The sequence below is a fragment of the Diadema antillarum genome, unplaced genomic scaffold (assembly GCF_040938485.1).
Source record: "Diadema antillarum isolate AM-2024a unplaced genomic scaffold, OU_Dant_1.0 seq00000897_RagTag, whole genome shotgun sequence".
Taxonomy (NCBI): domain Eukaryota; kingdom Metazoa; phylum Echinodermata; class Echinoidea; order Diadematoida; family Diadematidae; genus Diadema; species Diadema antillarum.
Window position 1 is genome coordinate 207,351 of NW_027271758.1, and position 14,686 is coordinate 222,036.

The following is a 14,686-nucleotide window of genomic DNA, read 5'->3' on the forward strand; positions in this document are numbered from 1 at the left end:
ACTGGCTAGAAAAGAAAACGATAAAAAGATAGAACGAAACGAAAAAGAAACATGTTCTTGTTATTCTATAGACCATAGTCCTACTTGACTTTGACAATGATATAGGGTTAAAACAATAAGTAGATCCTGTGGATCCAAGTGGTCCATGTTGATCGCGCCTAGTTACAATTATGCACTGTATGGACGCACAGTTGTATACATGTAATGACAGACGAACATTGCTTTGAGAGACATTTTACATACATCATTAGGGGGAAAACAATACCTCACATGACGAACTGTCTGTGCAGATCATCTTCTACAGTCATGTACTAGCATGGTTAAATGTGATTGATCAGGCATCCAGTGGGAATAGACGGATGAGGAAAGAGGAGACAAATGCCGCGAGTCTGATCTCAATCTACTTGGTTTAAAGAGAACTTTGGCATTTTCTTTATATGGCATTCTACTATTATGACGTCAGAAATTGCAGTACTGTTGTATACAGTTCCTATACATGAGGAGGGCAGCACATGGAATTAACCAAAGCTGTAAAAATTAATATGACTTTGGAACTGATTATGACACTTAAAACCCCTTCCTTAATCTTTTCTATCGTCGCCGAATCCCCATTTCTCTGTTGAAACTCTCCCATTAGATATCAATATTCGAGTATAACCAAAATCAAGGTATGAGGATCCCAACAAGCCATGGTATGAGATATAGAATTTGCCTGCGCGGCTTCCGGAAAAGTCCACATTCCTATTTCGTGCTGATTCATGTACTAAATACATGTACATGTACTGTATTTCAAAGTTATACATGCGTGACTGTATATCTAAGAGAGAGGCACAGATAAGGAAATAGTGTAACTGTAACCACTGTAACGGTCTCCTTTAATCGATATTGGCACCTATGTTAACTTTTCTTCCCTTTCTCCTTGTGCAGATTATAGCCAGTCAGTTTGTTTTAAATATTAGCATTGATAATTGTTTCATGTAATGCGTCGATATCACCCTCAATGAATTCATACACACGCCGGTGCGATCTGGGCCATCTTCACTCAATCTTCGAGACTGACATTGACTGTTAGGCCTACAATATTAATACTCGCGCTGATGTCACTCGTCGTGTTGTTGGGAGTAGAACAGAATGATACATTGACCTTTGAAAAATAAAGGTAGAGGATCGAAAGTAGTTGTTAATCACATCTGTCAAGTCGCTTGTGTAGATGATAGACGTATTGACAGTAGTTGACAGCAGGCCATCCGGGTGTTCTTCCCCGGCGGCGTGCCTGCCTCCCACCCATCCTTTCCGGACTGGGCCGAGTGAAAGTTGTCTGCACCATGCAGCGCTCACGTTTCACCGTGTCGATCCAGGGAGGTGCTGGGATCTCTTCCCGCGTCCCTGGTCTATCCAGGGAGGGTTTCTCTCACCTCCCTGGTCTATCCCACGTGCATATCATGCTATGATAACATATATGCCAGTTTTAACGATAAAGTCCCTGAAAATCACATTTATTTCTGCCGTTTGGTCCTGCACCTTTTCATAATGATTAAAAAAAAAAAATCATGGTTAGTGTTTCGTAGAGTTGTTAAAATCATTCTCTTTTCATTGAAGCCCTTAATGTGTTTCATAGTAAATCCTTTAATAGTAGCACAATTTTTTTTCCCAAAGGCCTCAACGAATATTGCTGCATTTATAACTGTTATTATTTTTTTGAAACACCAAATTTCTTGGTTTTTTTTTTCTCAATTTTGCATTTGCTCCTTTTAGATATTTCTCTAGTCTGATTGAATTTACCCCGCTATATCCAATCTTTCTCCAGTATTTATAAGATATACAGTGACATTCAATCGTCCCAACTTTGATGATGACAACTTCTTATTAATTATATAATCATTTATTTTCTGCAGCTCAATTCCTGCAACAATTGATATAATACGTTAAGTCATCTCCTCCGTGCATTTAGGTTCAATGCTCTTTCGATGTCCTAGAAAAGGAATTGTGAGTATGTGTGTGTTTGTGTCTGAGAAATCCATGTTATATTTTCCTTGGATCCGATATAATGCTTGCTTATAAGCAGTGAAGGCTTCCTATTATAGTCGCCACATAACAAGAGAAGAGTCCGATCTCTAACACGTACATCTGCGCAAATACGTACTACACATTGTATTCCATTTTTTTTTCACACACAGTAGCATATATAGGCACAGATGCCTTCTTTCGAATACATTGTTCTTATTACTTCTGCTGAAACCATATCCTTGTGGTTGTTTGTCGCTGTCGCCTTTCATTCTCATAACCAGGTCATATCATGGTCACAAATAGACATGAAACCATAGGCACGCATTTCACTCTAGAGAGAAATTATGTCAAAGTCTAAGCTTCCAACTTAGGCAGTGGTAGGTGGCGACACAGATTGTCAAACGGATGTTGAATTGAATTTATTTTCAATTTCCATGACAACATGAACAATAGACATGATATTATCATATAACACCGACACACAATAGAAATACAAATTACATAAACGGTTGCAAAAAACAACATGACAATATGAATGGCAAATGAATGGATCTCCAGAAATTAATAAAATAACTATATATAACTTATAATAATCATAAAGTACACGGTTTTTAAAGTTTTTTGTTGGAATAATCGTGACTACTAGTCAGAACAGGCAAGTATGATGTTCGTTATTCCGAAGATTCGTTGCTCCGAAAGTGCATGAAATAAGGTCGTGATTGCGAAGGTTTGTTATTTCGAAACACACAAATATCATATAGGGCCTACAATGATTATACTGTACCTATGTCAGAAATCCGAAAATGAAATAAGGTTCCTTAATTTGAACGTTTGTGGCTTTATTCCGAAGGTTCAGAATAAAGACCCCTCCATTTTCAGATTAATTAACATTTGGAATAACGAACCTTGCAATTTCATTTTCGGAATTATACGAACCTTCCCCAACTGCTGGAAAGCTTTTCTTATCACTTGTCTGAATTAACATTAACCAATGCAAGACAGGAACGCGAATTAGTTTCTACATCATCAGTAACAATATACGCATGCATTCTGATGTCCCGGTGTTATAATCAGCAGAAAATGATAGATGAACTGTTCTATTCAGCATTGACTAAGGCAATGATTTTTATTGGGTTTTTTTTCACATGACACAAACAGGTAGATACTCCGTTGTTCTACATTCTTCAAATATTTAATAAGATTTTATCAAACTAACGTACTTTGAAAAGAGATCAATTATCTCATATACATGTACATACTGCTATTATTTTCAATATCACAATGGAGGTTAATAATTCTTTGAAATCCAGAGATATTTCGTGTAACATTTTGTCGAAAGTCAGTATGATATGACATTCAATAATCTTCATACCTTATTTCCTTTATCTAGATTGTCTTGTAATGAGAAGAGCCACCATTTAATCATACTATTAGAACGCTGTATCTGAAATTCATACATGCTTGGGAAGCAATGTCAGTACATTGTCATCGGACTAATGATGGGGATGAGCCGGGTAAGGTTATCTTGCTGACGCCATCAGGATGCAGGGACATGATGTTTCTGGAGCAATAGTGTTCCCAAGACGGATTACATGCACGTCTATTCGACATCAAACCAACAGTATCGAGTAGCTCGTTAAGGACTACATTATACTTGATGTTCTGGCAGGGGCACGCCCCTGGACAAATCAACCCGATTCCTTCTGCGAGTTGTCATTGTCCACATGATACTCACCATCAGTCACCATCAAACATTGTGGATCAAGGTTATATTCTTTGTCGGTTTCCTGCGCTTTGCAGAGCAGGGAAACTGAGCTATATAGTTGTAGCTCCACATTGTGGTAGGATTGATTGTGCCACTTAGCTCAATGCGTGAATACGCAAGCGTGTTATCATCTTGAATTATTCAAAGGCAGGTGTGCTGTTTTAAACTTGGTCTTTGTTTTTATTGACTTAATACCTTTCCCTGCCTTACACATCGGATGTGTTCTTCTGCACGAATCACTAACTTTAAATACAATGCAAAGGAAGTCCCCCATTCTCCTTGAAACAAAATAACCGACCCCCCCCCCCCAAAAAAAAAAAAAAACAACAACAACAACAACATAACAAAATAGATAAAAACCCACCTAAAGCAAACTGGAAACAAAACCATTAATCAAAACACAAACAACTTGATAAACAACAAATCATCAAAATAGCAACCAAAAAAAAAACCCCAAATAAACTGGAAAATAATAGTTACGTTGTATCAAAACATTATATTCTCACCTTTTAATCTTAGCTGATTGATTTCATGCATTTCGACTTACTGAAAATAGTAACTACACACTGAACATGTATTACCGTTGTGCGAACATAATTTAAAAGAGCAATGTGTGCAGTTTCCTACACAGGCTATTGGGCTACAGGGAACAATGCAGTGACTTTGGAATTGTATTCTTTAAAATTGATACTGCTAAGATCTACGAAAGCTTTAATATGTTTTAGATAAAGTGTCCTCTTTTTTTCCTCAAATTTCATCAATACGGAACATATCTGTTTTCCAGTTACGTTATAAGTATACATTGTATTATGCTATGTATATGATTTCCGTTATCACTTGACTGAAACCACAATAACGACTACTGAAAAAAAAAATCTTAAAGTTAGGAAATCCTCATAGTCCTCTGTTTCCCTTTAAAGGATGGAAATGAGAACTTACAAAGACACACACACATAAACACAGTATCGTATTGGTATAGATATTCATAAAAGACATTGATGTTCTTGTGCGTATTTTTCTATAGTCATGCATGTTTTTATAAGATAAGAACAGATAAGTTCCTATAGTAACAAAAAGAGAGGAAATGAGGGGGGGGGGGTAGAGAAGAGCCAAGCAGATCTAGTGGTCATGATGAAATAAGTGTTTATATACTGAAGAAAATCATCAAACAAATAACCACACCTTTATCTTACATTTTCAATCTTTCACTGTCTTCTGGAATATGCCCAAACTCATTAAAAATTGCGAAAGTAGTTCCAATTTTCAAAAGAAAAGACGACCCTTCTCTTTTAACAAATTATAGACCAATATCGTTATTACCTAGTATTTCTAAAATTCTGGAAAAAAAATATTCATAAACGCCTGTACATTTTTCTTCATGTAAATGACCCACTTATAATCAGTTTGGATTTAGAAAGGGCCATTCCACCGATTTAGCTATAATTCAATTGTTAGATAAGATCACTGAATCTTTTGCAAATAAAAAACACTTTATAGGAATTTTCATGGATTTATCAAAGGCTTTTGATACCATAGATCATGATATATTAATTTACAAATTAAAAAGATATGGTATTCGTGGTTTAGCACTTTCTTGGATTATTGATTATTTATCCAACAGAAAGCAATATGTACTATGTATTTAAGTCATCTAAATCTCCGAATTCTAATATTGTATGTGGTGCTCCCCAGGGATCAATTCTTGGGCCCCTACTGTTCCTTGTATATATCAATGATATAATAAATACATCAAAAACTCTTAAATTTATACTTTTTGCGGATGATACTAATATTTTTTTACTCCCATGAGAACCTCGAAACACTGTTTAATACTCTGAACACGGAAATAGACAAAGTCTCCCAATGGTTTATATGTAATAAATTATCCCTTAATGTCTCTAAAACAAATTTTATACGTTTCAAACCTACTGCTTCACAGAACATTAACAGCAGTTATAATATTAATATTGATGGATTATCCTTAACTGAAGTAAGATCTACTAAATTTTTAGGAATCACAATTGACTCGAGTTTAACTTGGAACGATCACATACATAATATCCACACGTCTGTCTCAAGAACTGTAGGAATTTTATATCGACTGAAAAACTTCATTTCTCAAAATTCCCTGACTATTCTATATAATGCATTGATCTTACCACATATCACATACTGCAATATCGTTTGGGGAAACTGTGGCTCAACTAAAATTAAACCAATTCTTACCCTCCAAAAACGTGCTGTACGTTTGATTACCAATTCCTGTTACTTATCCCCATCCAATCCCCTATTTCGTCAACTAAAAACATTGAAAATTGAGGATCTTCACACCTTTCAAACTGCTGTTTTTATGTATAAATATACATTTAATTGTCTTCCAAAAAATTTTGATGGCTTCTTCACTCCAAATTCCACCGTTCATTCATATCCAACACGTCAGTCGTCCGATTACCATCTCGAAAACCCCAGAATCATTTTAGCTCAAAAATCATTAAAACATAATGGACCAGATATTTGGAATTCTTTACCCCCTAATTTAAAACAATGTACGTCGTTGAACATTTTCAAACGAGAATTAAAAAACACCCTCATAATCCAGTATACTTCTGACACATAAATATTCATACCAGCTGGTCAACAAACACCCTAAACAATGAGTTCACGGCCATAACTGAAGTAACATTCACCTCATCACACTGATACACAAAATAACACTCAACGTACAAACCAAGATTCATCCCAACACAATGCACACCGCACTGCACCGCACGTCCTTCGCACAATTACTTCCCACTCAGTGAGTGGCAAGATTTTCTTTATGTATCTCTTTATTGTGCCCTTCGCACAATTACCCCCCACTCAGTGAGTGGCAAGATTTTCTTTATGTATCTCTTTACCTGGGGCCATCTTCCTCGTCAAGCTTAGCTTATGATGATGGTCCCCTGCATATCATTTTTATCATTTCCTATTGCTTCCTTTCATATATGATATTCGTTCTTGAAAGAAAAAAAAAGAAAATGTATGTAAGATCCAAACGTTACGAATATTAGCTGTGTAAATGACTATGTAAGTATTTTGTTGATTTGTTGATTTGTATTGATTTTGAAATGCAGAAATAAAAACTGAACTGAACTGAACTGAAGAGAATGCAATCACTCAAATCTATCGGATGGAAACGTACTACACATCACATGGCATGACTTGCAAAAACAGCATAATCAGAAAGGGGATTTTTCACCTGAATACAATCATTATTTCTCTATCTTTTTTTTTTTTTGGTCTTTTTGATATGTGTATTAAAAACGTTGAAAACAGAACGCCTGTCGACGTCCACGAGTGTATTGTTGCGCAATTCACGCTGCCGTCGTCACGTGTTGCAATGTTTGGGGCTTGGAGCAATATAGGCCTAGATACTTAATACTGCCATGGCATGATTTTGTCAGGGTAATACGACAAACCATACACAGTCACGTGTATTCGATAAGCTTATGGGTAAAAAAAAAACTAAAAGAAAAAACTGTCATGACAGATACCTTATTGAGTCTGAGAATAATACACCGTTAATAAGCCGTTTATAGAGTAACATCAACTGGTTATCTGTATGTCGTCGCTGACAATAGCCCCTCCCCCCCCCCCCCCCACTTCACCCCTATGCAAACACACTCATTCAGACACACTACTTGTGGTGCATACATAGAATGTAAATATAAATCTGAAAAAACCCTGCCCATTGACCCCACAAGGAAAGACGGACCTGACCCCCCATCCTTTCCAAAACATTCCCGGGTTCCGTTAAGTAAGAGAGGGAGTTGATGATGACATTCTATTTACTTCACTTTCTATAAAACGTTTCTATGAAGCTGAACATTTTTCAATCTTGTCATTTTCTTACATTGTATAATATTACCATCATTGTCATATCCAAAAGGACCTTCAGGTATCGTGATCACGATGTTGAAAATACATGTACACTGCACTTGACTGTACACAATACACCGCAAGGGAGCGAACTGCTCGGTCCTGTGCTTTTCTCACCAAGAGAGGGCAGTATTTCCTTAATAACCACTGACACTTGCGGTGTCACAGTTTCAAGAAAGACGACGGAAGAAATGAAGGTAAAAAAAAAAAAATGTGAAGGTTGAAAAAACAAAAACAAACAAAAAACAAAACAAACAACAAAAAACATAAAAACATAAAAACAAAAAAACAAAAATGCTTATCATTCCAAAGAACATCCTCATGATTGAGACTGATACAATAATTATGAATCATGGCATTTATGATTTTATGGAGGGGCACACAAAGCACATTTTGTGTGTGTGTGTGTGTGTGTGTGTGTGTGTGTGTGTGTGTGTGTGTGTGTGTGTGTGTGTGTGTGTGTGAATTAAAAAAAAAGTACAATGTAAATCAGGCAAGCAGCATGACTAAGTTTTATGAAAATTGGACATGAAGTGAGATACGAGCTGATTTTTATCTGAGACACATTCAATATCAGGGGGAAAGATAAACAATCAATAAAATATTGCATAATATCGCTAAGAATACATTAAACTTGAATACTGAATTAAACTACATTGTAGTATAACATACCCACCAACAGAAATCACCTGGCTGCTATAAAACCCTCAAACGGAACTATATGTCAGCTTACTGCATTCTACTGGAGTGAAGGGAAATCATTGTACAATATTTAGACTGTGACTGAAAACACATGAAGAAAAAACAATCTTTGCTAGTTTGCAAAAAATTGCAATGTCATGCAGTTTCATCATGCATCTTTGATAACAATCATTGACCTCTCTGTGGTGCTGCGCTTTGATGAATAGTTTAAAGGTTAAAGTCAACCTACAGTGCATCTTTAGTTAAACGAAGACATCACTGCTAAACAAACAAATTGCAACTTAATACATGTACAGAATTCCATTGCAGTTTTCACTTGCTACGAAACTTCAGTTCAGCGCGAGATATTAATATGATCTCATTTAGCCCTTGCTGCTCTTTATGACATGGCACAGCTGCTGATTGCTTGCTTTCTCTTGCTGGATTGCACCTAAATTTGGATTATGTAATGCTTATAATATTGATTTTCCTCAGTATCACTGTGATCTACATGTGATGTGATACAGTAGTATTCTGGACTGTATTATCAGGGGCGGATCCAGAAATTCTGTAAAGGGGGGGGGGGGGCGTGACTAAAATTTCTGGTGCTACTTCCAGGTTTCATTTCATTTTGTTTCCTTTTTATTTCTTTTGTTTTTTACGAAAAATAAAGGGGGGGGGGCACGCGCCAGTTGCACCCCCCCCCCCCTCTGGATCCGCCACTGATTATGTCTGAAAGTTGGAGCTTGCTTATAAGTCATGTTTTAAACACTTGCTTGTTGGTTTGTTTTGTTGTGGGTATCTTTTTGTTTTGTTTTGGTGTACATGGATGCTAATTCTCCTTGATTAGATACAGCTTGGCAAGTTACAGCAAGGTGCATGGCATGTAAAGAATGAAATCATTTTTGCCTGATAGTTTTTAATGGAGAAGCAATGTTTTCTTTTACATATTTTTTTTTTGTGATTCATCTAATTAAGAAAAAAAAAAAGGAGTTGATATTGCTCAGTCCTCCGAGACAAAACTTTCACCATGTCACCCACAAAACAGTCACCACTGCAAACAAGTCTCATTCTGTAGGGCTACTGCTGTAGAAAGTACATTGTACACTGCATTTTTATCACAAAGATAGTACCATATGGTTTTTGTAGAGACCCAAAGACTCTTTGCTTCTCACAAATCACACACAAGAGAATGGCATGAACTGAACATTGCCTGACACAGAAACATGGCTTCACTCTCACAATGTTGACAACGATTTCGTGCCTGCTTTCCACTTTGAGGATATTCTTGCTATTAAAACTTGATACTCCCTGCATCAATAAATGGAAACTCTGTATTTTATAAAGAAAGACCGTAGCATGAGTACTTTTCATTATTTGGCAACATTTATATCATTAAAGCCTTCCATTCTTGTCGTTCTGCCTAACCCCTTCCCATACACTCACAACACACAAACACACACACACAAACAAACACACACACAAAGTGATCCTAAGAATCATGCAGGTACCTCTTGAGCAATTGACAATACGTACACAATGTATGATCATCTGTACACACACTTGCATTAAAGTCACACTGATACTTGTCAGAAAATGTTATATTAGATGGCTAATACATGTATCTATGCAGATCATTTATTATACATTGGCCACTACACAATGGGGGAGGGTTAAAGGAGACCTCCGGATGATTTTCATATTTCTACATACGAGCGACTGTAAATTGGTTACACTGAGTGTAGAGTTTCAGAATTTGTAGTGATTGGGACGAGGAATAGGAGTGTTTTCAAAATTCATAATGAATCACAATGAACAAGGTTGATGACATGGCAGCCTCACTACAAGAATGCATGATTTGGGGCTAAGGAAGCAGATCAAAAGAAGAGGGCATGCATAAATTCTCCACAGGTAAACTCGTTAAGCACGTGGTATTGTAATGGAATTACACCGCTACATTTCTGAAATATGTGAGGCTCCTACGTCATCATCTTTGTTCAGTGTAATTTGTTTTGGGTTTTTCAGAGTACTGATTTCTCTGCTCAAGGACCACAATAAATTCCACAAATCTATACATGGAGCTGTTGATATATACGGCAGGATGTGAAATTACGAAAATTGTCTAGAATGCCCCAAAGTGTTATGAAAGTATGCATTATTGATTGGCATTTCCATTTTATATCTATATTGAATGATGTCTGGTATGCTGGTGCTCACAATGCTCTGTACCATCTAATATCTCTCATGCTGGTAACTAAAGCATTTCTTGTCAAATGTTACCAAGAATCATGATGCTGATGAATCAGAAACTTATTCTCAATTCTCAAAATCTATCAGGGGCAGTAAGTCACTTCAAGGTTTTATTTGTTTCACTGCAATATATAGATATAAATCTTCAATCTTCAAAAATTGTCACCAGTATGTAACTACCCATAACATAGACAAGTACAAAAGTTCACCACAATTTGCAATATTCTCCTGGTAATTTTGATTTGATTTTGTTTTCTCAGAGAGAAAATAATGTTTCTATTTTTTTAAACATGGCTGGTAGGCAGTTTACCTCCTCATAACTCTCAGCCTACACAGTACATTTCATGGCAAGAATATGTTTGATACATCTCCCACAGTACCATAATACCGGTAATCAATTTCTTGCACATAACATTAACCACTTCAAAGTTCATGCATACTGCATTTCTGATTTGGAATGCATTTTGTTTTCTTCTTTTTTCAAATGAATCACCACAATTACATAGGGCCACATTTTGAAAAACCTTCCAATTCTCACAAAAGGTTGCTGGATGACTTTGACAGGTGATACTACACAGAGACCCCGTTTACAGTGCGGGGCTGGGCCGAGCCCAGACTCGATTGCGAGGCCGGGCCCCGCAATTTTGTCCATTTACACTGCAGGGCTCGGCCGCGCTTTTGATTCAAACCTTTCAATATTTTGCCAACTGAATTCTGTGGCGACAAAGTCGCCGTTCGTGCAAAGGCCTTTGCCGAAGAAAAAAATCCTTTGCAGGACAAAACCACCTTAAACTATACTAGTTTTCGACGTTGAGGGGGTTAATATCCCGAATAGCGAAAGACACAGGGAGAGGGTTTGGAAGCCAGACTAAAATTGGCCACGCATTTGGCCCAGTTTGCGTTTACACTGAGAAAAGGCCCGGCTCGGCCGCGGCCGAGACCACCTCCAGAGCGAGGCCAAATGCGAGGCCAATTTTGGCCTCGCATTTGGTCTTTTACGCGTTTATACTGAAATGAAGGTGGGCTCGGCCGCGGCCTCGCCTCGCACTGTAAACGGGGTCTTACTGCAATCAAAATCGATTTGAAGTCTTAATCCAGAATTTCTAAAGCTTGCTTGATGATGATGATGCTTCTTCTTCACTCCTATTTGGGTAAATGAGGTCAAGCAATCCTTCGACAGGCCTCGTGTGATCGAAGCCCGGCTCCATCTCGAAGTCGGGCGCTCGCTGGTACACCGCGCATGCCGCCAAGATGCAGATATAGGCTGTTAGTCCATATGTGAAGAACTCCTTGCCGTCAATACTGTGAAAGAAGGAGTGGAGTCTGGCAAAGCGTCCTTTGCTCTTAGTCTTGTAGGAGTCATGGCAGTCTTTGGTTAAGAAGTCGATAAGAGGGACACGAAAGACGTCGTCTACCTCGTTTGGATTGACGTTGGGTGTGAAGTCTTCGGGAATGAAGCCAGTAATGACCCTGACAAAATACCCTGCTCTTGAGATCATGGCGGGAAGTTGCGACACGACTTCCACATCTGCCTGGTGGAGGCCGATCTCCTCCCAGGCCTCGCGGAGAGCAGTCGCAATTTCATCCTCGTCCTCGTCATCTTGCTTTCCTCCAGGAAACGCCACGTCTCCTGCGTCGGTGCGAAGGCTTTTCGCTCTCACTGTGAGTAGGACAAGCAAGTCTCCATCCTCGCAGCAAATGAGTGGGACTAACACTGATGCTTTCTTCCTTGGGCTGGCGAACGTGACAACATCCTCTTCCTTCATTCTCTCTGTCACATCCACCTCCTGCAATCTGCAACGAATGGCAGACTTGCTCAGCGTAATCAGCTTATCTTCATGTTCTGCCATTTGTGATGTCACCTGAAAAGAGTCCAAACACAATATCTTGCAAATTTATTTTAAATATGCCAGGGTTCTCCGCAGTGGACAGGTACGACTGTCTGTATAGTCACGTATCCTTTAGATTTCAATACTGCTCAGGTCTTTGAACCCTTGGGTCTCTTTCTTGGTCCATGCAAAATGGCTGCAGTAAATTTGTAGGTGTGGCATGTGATCAAGGCATTACATTTGAAGGTACCAATTTACAGACATGGCACTACTCTTTGAATTTTTAATTCTGGCAATGATTGGTGGGGGGGGGGGGTACTTGGATGGCCAAAAATAATCAGCTTTTATACATGTGATGCTCACAAAATACAAGGTTATGAATCTCTTAAACTACAACAGTTTCCTATCTGATGGAGCCTTTCAAACTACAAACTGTTCTCACAATGATTATGAAGTGTCTTCAGTGCATGCAGTGCAGACATCCCCATACTCATAGAGCACCTTAAGTTATTTATGATTGGTTTAGTTTTAAGGAGTTTTCTACCATCCCCACCACCACAGAGAAAGAATCAAATGCCAATGTGATAGAAAAATAAGAAAACATGAGTGCACTTCCAGTTCATATGGTGGAATTTAAATGCCAAGATTACCATAATTATACATCAATCACTTCAATCAACAAGGCTACTGGTACCCTATTTGCCTTGTTTGAGCTGTACTAGGTAGGACCTACTCTAACCCCGGTGCGGGGCACTGCTACGTGTTGGAGTCGCTGGTGCGGTTAGACCTACTCTAGACAACCGTAGTGATTGCTTGCTTGTTAGTCGTGCCTTGTCTGTTCCAAACATCGGTGATAAAGACTTTCAATATTTGAGTAGGAAGTAAGAAGTACAGTGTAGGTATCAGTTTGTGTGCAGTATCTATGCTACCTACGTACAGTAGGTGTCCAATACATCGCCACTGTGCATTGAAGCCAACACCCCTCTATTCATAGCATTGCATGTAAAGAATGAACTTTCACGCATGCGATTAAGTGCAGTGGTTCTGCATTCTTCACTGGGGATTTCATGTCCAAATATTATTGAAAAACCCAATAATAAACAAGATCAATAGCAGAACAATGATACCAAAGATTATAAATGAACATAGGAAGAGCATTACATGCATTTAATACGTATTGTCAATAGAGGGTAGGGGTGCTGGTTTCAAAATACGCCACAACTGAGTGTGTCAAAATAACAACCCACGCATTCAAAGCAGTTTTCTTGGAGCGTGTACCGCAAATCGCATTTTCAATGCGTGCTACATGGGAGTAAAATTTCATGCAAATTGTGAGATATTTAAGTAGGGCATCTATTGATACTAGATAGAAAAAACATTAGGGTGTCGACATGTTGGACACCCAACTAATTTACATGTCATACTTGCTACTAGTGTTACATGAACTTAGCGGTGCCTCATTAAACCTGTCACTGTCACAGTTATCAAAGATTATCATACATGTACGCTTTTCCAACTTTGAATTGATGACGAGTGCTGTTCATCTCTGTCGCGCTGTCCTACCTAACAAATAGAGCAAGGTTAATCTGAGAAGGAATCTCGCATTTAATTATTAAATATGAACACATGGCATGCCAGCCAAAAACAAACAGAAAGAAGTAATCTGGAGTCCAACTTCCAAGTCCAAAACATTATCTAGTTTTACCTCAGTACATTATTCATGTTGTTACCTCATACCAGGCTCAGTCACTGTCATTGTCAGTAATGACACTACACACCTAACGTTACAAAGGTTCCTATCCTGATATCCTAACGTTAGTTGAATCTACCTCCTGCTCATGGTAACTTGAAAGCTAGTTCAGCTTTTTAGATCTCCTGTCCTAGTCCAACAGTCCCTATTACAAATGTTATTACCTCAGAAGGCGTATCAGCTAGAGGTATTCCCTTGGTCAAAGTCTCCATGCACAGTCCATCAACCTTTGAGCTCATTTGACTTGAGCCACCCTAGCAAGGCACATACCCTGAGCTGAGTGCTAGCAGGTTAGCAGGGGCGCTCGCTGTTGGCTTCGCTGCTGCCGCCGGTCGGTGTGGCCGGGTACCGGGTCCTGGGTGGGTGGGGACCGGGAGGCCTTCCCGGAGGCCAGGCGAGCGTACCCGTAGGCCTGAGGAGCTCGTTTGCACGAAAACTGAACGAATGACGCTGCCAAACACGAGGTGGCGCTATATCACTCTGTAC

The 14,686-nt window shown here is 38.6% G+C and overlaps 1 protein-coding gene across 2 annotated transcripts; it reads right to left on the bottom strand.

Moving 5' to 3' along the window:
- Positions 1-11,722: 11,722 nt before the first annotated feature.
- Positions 11,723-14,470, bottom strand: LOC139741020 (uncharacterized Nudix hydrolase NudL-like). 2 transcript variants are annotated; one of them, XM_071651607.1, is made up of 2 exons: positions 14,365-14,470; positions 11,723-12,483 (listed from the first exon to the last, which is right to left on the bottom strand). In XM_071651607.1, exons 1-2 carry the CDS (start codon positions 14,437-14,439, stop codon positions 11,725-11,727), a joined length of 834 nt encoding a protein of 277 aa, XP_071507708.1. In that variant the 5' UTR covers positions 14,440-14,470; the 3' UTR covers positions 11,723-11,724. The 2 variants fall into 2 exon arrangements, with proteins under 2 accessions (XP_071507708.1, XP_071507709.1); XM_071651608.1 differs by lacking the exon at positions 14,365-14,470 and adding an exon at positions 14,280-14,326.
- Positions 14,471-14,686: the final 216 nt, after the last annotated feature.

Excerpts from the sequence above, each read along its gene's own strand:
- LOC139741020 (XM_071651607.1), bottom strand. The coding sequence starts at position 14,439 with ATGAGCTCAAAGGTTGATGGACTGTGCATGGAGACTTTGACCAAGGGA. Across the intron at positions 12,484-14,364 it reads TAGCTGATACGCCTTCTGAG|GTGACATCACAAATGGCAGA; the intron begins GTAATAACATTT and ends GACTCTTTTCAG.